Source organism: Galeopterus variegatus, unplaced genomic scaffold, assembly GCF_000696425.1.
Source record: "Galeopterus variegatus unplaced genomic scaffold, G_variegatus-3.0.2 Scaffold258, whole genome shotgun sequence".
Taxonomy (NCBI): Eukaryota; Metazoa; Chordata; class Mammalia; order Dermoptera; family Cynocephalidae; genus Galeopterus; species Galeopterus variegatus.
Genome location: NW_007726369.1, coordinates 551,448 through 559,779, shown reverse-complemented (window position 1 = coordinate 559,779; position 8,332 = coordinate 551,448). Strand labels below are relative to the sequence as shown.

The following is an 8,332-nucleotide window of genomic DNA, read 5'->3' as shown; positions in this document are numbered from 1 at the left end:
ATCATAAAAGTACTAGGGAAAAAGACATGAAATATATTATGATGCTAGAGTGAAAGAGACATTCCTAAAGAACAAAGAAAACCCAGAAGTTCTAAAAGAAAAGATTGTCATATTTGATCACTAAAAATTAGCTATTTCTTCATGGTAAATAGGTGTGTGTATGTATATGTGTGTGTGTGTGTGTGTGTGTGTGTACACTTGCACATGTGTAACACAACAGCAGAAATATTTACTATATATAAAACACACAAATGGATAATTCCTTCATTATATAAAGTTATTAATCAATAAGAAAAGGAATAAATAGAAAGTTAGGCAACTAGCAGTTCACTGAAAGTAAATATGAAAGGCTTAATACATATGGAAAGACATTCCTTTGTTCTTAAATAACAAATGCCAATTAGATCATGAACAAGAAATCATTTGTCATTTAAGAGATGAACAATGATCCAAAAATTTGATAGCACAAAATAGGAATTGTCTTTCTAGGAATACATCCTAAAAAATACTCACACATATGCACAGGCATATAAAGAGGGATAACTGCTGTTCATAATAGCAAAGACTAGAACAATCTAAATGTCCAACATAGGGAACTATCTAAAGAAATTAAGATATTTATCTATGTAATTAACTACCATGCAACACTTTAAAAGAATGAAATACAGCTACATATGCCGAAAATATATTTGGAAATTACATATTATGTGAAAATAAATTGTAAAGTGTAGAATTGTGAATAAAGTACATGCCAACAATTTCCCTGGACATTTACATGACAAACTTAATAGTAAAGAGAGACCCTAGGAGGTCTAGGTAGAGAGAGGGAGAGAAATTTTCTATCCATTCCATACCCTTTTATACTATTTAACTTTTTTTACCATGTACACCTATTACTTTAAAATATAATATTCAAAAATAAAAGCAATGTACTCAATCCAAAAAAAAAAAGAAAAGCAAGGAAAGGGAAAGAACAGAAACACTCTGGTAATGATATAGAACAAGAAATCACATATAGACTTTTGTTAAGACCAAAATACTTACCACAAACTCCTGGATGATATCATATGCTGCTAATTTTTTCTGAAGCATTTTCAAACAATCCTTGATGGCTGATTTCTCATGAGAACTGAATATTAATGGTCGAATCTGAGCCAACTGAGTTAACTCTCCCTCCAAAACCATTATGTGCATATCTAAGAAAAAGAAAAATTCACATCTGTAAGTTACTTAGATGTATATGAAAAGATATTCTGTTTTTATGGTTATTGTTTTCTCTTAAGTAAAGGCACAGTCATTTAAGAGCCAATGGAAGTTTACTTTTCCACAGGTGAAGAGTCTATTACTTTGAAAGAGACTACCTTTGTTTTGGAAAAATCATGGCTAGTTACCTTGAAATTACACAAAGTCTAATACTCTTGGAGAAAACTGTTCAGTGCTATAAATATAACAGATTCAGCAGATCAGTAACTGTTCTGTTTTATACTGTGAATTGGGTATATGGATTGACAGTTATGCCTAGGCAAGAATGTACAAAGACTCAGGTTTAAAAAAAGAAGGAACTTTTGCCCTCCCTGGGAACAACTGCTTGGAAGTCCCTGGATTCTGAGTTGAAAGGAAGCAGAGAGGCCAACACATGTCTCACTCTGAAACAGATCTCACACACAGTCACACACACTCACACACACTCACACACACACACACACACACACACATGCACACCCCGAGAATAGAGAGGATCTATGTGATGTAATTAATAAGACTGAATAATAGATAGATATGGACACTTACAAACAATAAGAGAAGATAATGTATTGTACTTAATAGTACACATGAAATCTTTTTTAAAAAATGATAATCTTTTAGGTCATGTTGACAGTCTAGTTTCCAAATATCTGAGATTCTACACATCATGTCCACTGGCCAAAATGCAATCAATCTGGAAGTCAATAGTGAAAAGATATTTTAAGTTTCAGAATTTTGAGGTAAAATGTTCAAGTGAAACCAGTTTTCAAAATATCTTTCCAAAGCCAAATAACATGAACACCAATCAAGTTAATACCAGGAAAAAATATATAAAAGGCAATTGCCAAAAAAAGAGATGGAAATTTCTAAGAATCTGCACAGCCTTGGGCAGCTCACTGTGTCTTGAAACTCCACTATATCCAGAAGCTCTTTGTAGGGGTGGGAATAAGGGGTTGTTGGTTGTGATAAACAGTCACAGAGATCCTAAAATTCCTCACAAACATCTCTAATCTTAGTATGAGAGAAGGTCTATGCATATCGGAAGGAGATAAAACTCCCAGAAGAGTAGAAGCCATTTTGATTCACCTTTGATCCCAAAGAAAAAGATGTTTAGAACTTCCTATCGTGTTCCGGTTTTGCTGGAAAAAAAGCTGGGATAACACAGAGAGGAAATTAAAGGAAAGGTAGAATGACTCTAACCCGCATTGGCATTGATTCCCCAACAGTGATTCTACTCTGACAGTTAGTTAAAGCCATTTGTTATCAGTCAGGAAGACCCTGACAGTGAATAATGCAGAAGTGGCAGATGATCTGGGTCAATGGGAAGCATGCAGAAATTTATTCAGGACTTACAGGAAAGAAAAGAAAGCCTTTCTACCTCCCCCATCCCCATATTCAGGCATAAACAAAGAAGCATAAGGCCCTAATTATCACAGGCAGCCTCTCTTGTGGCCATAAAAGGAAGGAGTAGGGGATAGCACATGTGAAAAACATAAAGAACCTTTGTTCTTGATGACATCACTGAGCAACTGATCATATTGAACCTGATCATATTGAATCTTCCTACCTCTGGACTTCCATTATGGGGGACAACGTATTTCTTTATCATTAATATCATTTTGAATGTTGTTTCTTTTTTAAAAAAATTTTAAGTTTATTTATTAATATTAAGTTTATTTATTAATATTATTTATTAATTATTTATTAATTACATTCTGTGATGTTGTGGAACAGTTGGGGGGAGGGAGAGAGGGGAAGGGGAAAGGAAATAGGGTGGGAGGAGGAAGGAGGAAGGGTGGGGTTGAGGCCTGTGGCACCCCCCTCATTGCTGCAGGGGAGACCAAGGGTCTTCCAGTGGGTCTTGTTCACTGCTGGGCTGGGTGCAGATGTCAGGGGAGTGTGGCTGAAGCCCTCACCACCCATTGCCCCAGCTCAGGAGGCTGGGGAGCTTCTTGCAGTGGTTTGGTGGTCATCACTGGGCTGGATGCAGGAGCTGGAGAGACGTGGCCAAGGACTTTGGACACCACCACCCCCACTCAAGAAAGCCCAGGGTACTTCCTGCATTGGCTTGGTGGTCATTGCTGGGCTGGTTATGGGTGTTAGGAGGGCACGGCCAAAGCCTGAGGCCCCCCACTGCCCTGGCTCGGAGAACCCAGGGTACTTCCTATGGCAGCTTGGTGGCTGTCACTGGGCTGCTTGCGGGTGTTGGGGGGCATGGGTGAAGCCCCAAGCCCTCCCTTCTCCCTGGCTTTGTAGCCCAGGGGAATTCCAGTCCTTCTAGGTTTTATGGGTGTTCTTCAGTGATGCGAGACTAGTTAATATCAAACTTTACTAGTTAATATCAAACTTTACTAGTTAATATCAAACTTTGTTTTTGGTCTATAGGTATTTTGTTTTTTCTTTCAGTTCTGTGTTGGATTATTTGCTCTTCCTACCACTTAAACTCTGTACTGGAACTAATTTGTTATCTTTTGCTTCTAAAATGGGAGAAATTCCTGTGGGGACCAGTACTTGAGCTCTGTTATGCTAAATCGCTGCTTTGCTGCTGATTTCCTAGGGAAGGCTTTTTGTGCAGCTCAGGTTTTAATGGTTGACTTTACAGATACTTCCAGGTCTAGTGAAATCTGGTTCACCTGGGTTGTGTAGAAACTCTGGTCTGGTCCTGAGTCTTTTCAGCAAACTGCACCCCCTGCAGTTCTATACTCCTGACCAGTCTCCACTGAGTGGTCCTGCGCTGAGTGGGGGGCAGATCAGCTGTTAATTCTGTACCCCAGTGTTCTCCCAGTGGGCCTGTCTCCCCCACTGTCTATGCCAACCACTTCCCATGGGACAGGCCATGCACCAGTCCCTTGTGATGACTCACCAGCCTCTAAGTGGTTCCATTTTTTCAGTTACTGTGGCTTCTCGCTTCTACGTGGGCCCACGGAAACCCTATTAGAGGTCTTGCCGGCCTGGCGGTCACCAAGACCCTCTTCTCCCCGGCCGCCTACAAGCAACTTCATCCAAACGGCACAGCTGCAGCTCTCAACAGCTCCAGCCTGGAAGCAGGGCTCAAAACAGTTGGAGCAGTTCTTTCTTTCTCTCATCATGGCTTCTCCCACCCTCGTGCACTCCGTAGGTCTCTTCTCCTCTTCCCCTGATCTCTAGCAGCCCCAGCTTTGCTGTCGTTGCTTTTTTTTTTTTTTTTTTTCCTGACCAGTAAGGGCATCACAACCCTCAGCACAGTGTGGTCTACACCACTCTCAGCCAGTGAGCGCACCGGCCATCCCCATATAGGATCCGAACCAGCGGCCTCGGTGCTAACAGTGCCGCTGCACTCCCAGCGCCGCACTCTCCCGAGTGCGCCACGGGCTCGGCCCATGTCGTTGCTTTTTAATAGTTGTAAATTGGTTGATTTGTGGGAGAGAGTGACACTGGGGACTGTCTATTCCACCATTTTGGCCAGAAGCCATAGCAGCATTATTCATAATAGTTAATAAGTGAAAACAAAAAAAAAACTGGACTTCATGAAAATTTTAAAATTTTGTGCATCAAAAGACAATATCAACAGAGTAAAAAGGCAACCCACAAAATGGAAGAAAATATTTGCAAATCATATATCTGACTAGAGATTAGTATTCAGAATATATAGAGAACTCCAAAAACTCAACAACAACAAGAAAAAATAAATTACCCAATTCAAAAATGGGCAAGGGACATGAATAGACATCTCTCCAAAGAATATATACAAACAGCCAAGATTCACATGAAAAGATGCTGAATATCACTAATCATTAGGAAAACACAAATCAAAACTACCATGAGATACCACCTCACATCCACTGGGATGACTACCATTAAAAAATAAAAAACAGGAAATAACAAGTCTTGGTGAAGATGTGGAGAAATTGGAACCTTTGTGCACTGTTGTTGGGAACATAAAATGGTATAACCACTGTGTAAAACATTATGACAGTTCCTCAAAAAATTAAAAATAGAATTACCATATGATCTATCCAGTAATTCCACTTCTGGGTATATACTCAATAGAATTAAAAGCAGGGTCTCGAAGAGATATTTCTGCATTGATGCTCGTAATAACTTCGGATAGCATACATTATACGAAGTTATACGCACACTGGAGAAATTAGAAAGTCACCACCAGAACTGTTGGCTCTAGTAATATACCGCCTTAGCTATGATGAGGACCAGCAATGCCATGTCTGCTGTGGTGTGTACCAGCAAAATGAATGCCTCCCTACACATTTACATCTTGGCTAAGTGCATGTAATTGGTCAAGCCCAGACCATCTACCAGGAAGTGCTAGAGATGTAATTTTTAGCTTTCCTGCCTGGGCCATACAGGAAGGTATAGTAGGAGGAGGATGTGATCGATACTGGGCATCTATAATATTTGCAGCACAACATATCACCCACATCCTTTCAGCTTTCTACTTCTTTCTCTTTACCCCTTCAGCACACTTATTGTTCCCAGGCCAAATGAAGCCCTCAAAAGGTAATTTATACCAGAAGATAACAAGATTCAAATAAAACAGAATGGGAATCAGGTATAATTCATTTGTGCTCAATCAACAAAATTGAAGAGACTGATAGAACTGCACGTGCATGAACAAGACAGAAATAAAACATTAGAAGCAGAAATTAGTAATGCAATATAGCATCCAAAAAAATTGTAAAAAGCCATTCTAAAATGGAAGCCAACCTAATAAAAGAAAAGTCACTGTATATGCAACATTTGTAGAAATAAGTAATAAGAAAATGAATTAGAACTCAAAAATGAGATGATAATAGATTGAGGTGAAAAATAAGTATGCAGATCTAAGAAAATAAAATTAAAATTCAAAAGTACATGATTATAGGGCTGACCCTGTGGCTCACTCGGGAGAGTGCAGCGCTGGGAGCGCAGCAGCGCTCCTGCCGTGGGTTCGGATCCTATATAGGGATGGCCGGTGCGCTCACTGGCTGAGCACGATGCGGGCAACACCAAGCCAAGGGTTGCGATCCCCTTATTGGTCACAAAAAAGAAAAAAAAAGTACATGATTATAAAACTAATTTATAATTACATCAAACACTGCAAGAAACAAAGCAGACTGTTGAAAATGAACTTATTAACATAGGACAAAGGCATGTGTTCATAAATTAATGAAGATAAAAAAATGAAAAGATAATGTATATGAGGAGCTCATCAGAGGTTAGGAGAAAAACTGCAGACAGGGTGAGGAGCTCACGAAATCTTCCCACATGATGCATGCTTGGGGAGGGGAGCAGCAGGAAAAGCACAAAGACTCACCAGGGTTCTTTTCCCCTATCTCCCTCAAGGATCAAAAGCATAAGAAGATTGGGGGAAAGATATCAAAACCTGTCATCTCAAGGCTAAGCTTAGACCCACTGACATTGGGGGTAGAGAAGGGAGGAAAGCATCCTGGACTCAAACTACAAGATATTCCCTACCCCTGCAGAATGAACAGGANCTGTACCCCAGTGTTCTCCCAGTGGGCCTGTCTCCCCCACTGTCTATGCCAACCACTTCCCGTGGGACAGGCCATGCACCAGTCCCTTGTGATGACTCACCAGCCTCTAAGTGGTTCCGTTTTTTCAGTTACTGTGGCTTCTCGCTTCTACGTGGGCCCACGGAAACCCTATTAGTGGTCTTGCTGGCCTGGAGGTCACCAAGACCCTCTTCTCCCCTGCCGCCTACAAGCAACTTCATCCAAACGGCACAGCTGCAGCTCTCGCCAGCTCCAGCCTGGAAGCAGGGCTCAAAACAGTTGGAGCAGTTCTTTCTTTCTCTCATCATGGCTTCTCTCACCCTCGTGCACTCCGTAGGTCTCTTCTCCTCTTCCCCTGATCTCTAGCAGCCCCAGCTTTGCTGTCGTTGCTTTTTATTTTTTATTTTTTTCTGACCAGTAAGGGCATCGCAACCCTCAGCACAGTGTGGTCTACACCACGCTCAGCCAGTGAGCGCACCGGTCATCCCCATATAGGATCCGAACCAGCGGCCTCGGTGCTACCAGCACCGCACTCTCCCGAGTGAGCCACGGCACCGGCCTGTTGTTCCTTTTTAATAGTTGTAAATTGCTTGATTTGTGGGAGAGAGTGACACTGGCGACCATCTATTTCACCAGCCTGACCGGAAGTTCTGTTTCTTTTTCTTGTAGCCTTGTCCAAGAATTCCAGTCAAAACTATAGGTCAGGCTTCAGCTGTAGATAATGACACTCATTCCAGCCAGTTTACCGAAAGGGATTTGAACTAGTTACTTGGTGCTGGCACCATCATTGGGCAGGCTTGAAGAGTAGGTGCTTCCCTAATCATGCCTCAAGAACAACACAGAAGAATGGTCTGCCAAGAAAGGTGCTGACCACATGAGGAAACTGAGGAAGCTGAATAAGATTGTTCTAACCACTGGCTTCAGGATGACACCACTTTAGCAACACTGGAGAAATTAGAAAGTCACCACCAGAACTGTTGGCTCTAGTAATATACCGCCTTAGCTATGATGAGGACCAGCAATGCCATGTCTGCTGTGGTGTGTACCAGCAAAATGAATGCCTCCCTACACATTTACATCTTGGCTAAGTGCATGTAATTGGTCAAGCCCAGACCATCTACCAGGAAGTGCTAGAGATGTAATTTTTAGCTTTCCTGCCTGGGCCATACAGGAAGGTATAGTAGGAGGAGGATGTGATCGATACTGGGCATCTATAATATTTGCAGCACAACATATCACCCACATCCTTTCAGCTTTCTACTTCTTTCTCTTTACCCCTTCAGCACACTTATTGTTCCCAGGCCAAATGAAGCCCTCAAAAGGTAATTTATACCAGAAGATAACAAGATTCAAATAAAACAGAATGGGAATCAGGTATAATTCATTTGTGCTCAATCAACAAAATTGAAGAGACTGATAGAACTGCACGTGCATGAACAAGACAGAAATAAAACATTAGAAGCAGAAATTAGTAATGCAATATAGCATACAAAAAATTGTAAAAAGCCATTCTAAAATGGAAGCCAACCTAATAAAAGAAAAGTCACTGTATATGCAACATTTGTAGAAATAAGTAATAAGAAAATGAATTAGAACTC

At 41.0% G+C, this 8,332-nt stretch overlaps 1 protein-coding gene across 1 annotated transcript in view; it reads right to left on the bottom strand.

Moving 5' to 3' along the window:
* The window catches only part of PTPN20B (protein tyrosine phosphatase, non-receptor type 20B), a 130,625-nt gene that overhangs the window by 51,640 nt on the left and 70,653 nt on the right, over window positions 1-8,332 (bottom strand). The window contains exon 5 of the mRNA XM_008566638.1: window positions 1,045-1,196. Within this exon, the coding sequence (XP_008564860.1) occupies window positions 1,045-1,196 (152 nt within the window). The remainder of the gene's footprint in view (window positions 1-1,044; window positions 1,197-8,332) is intronic.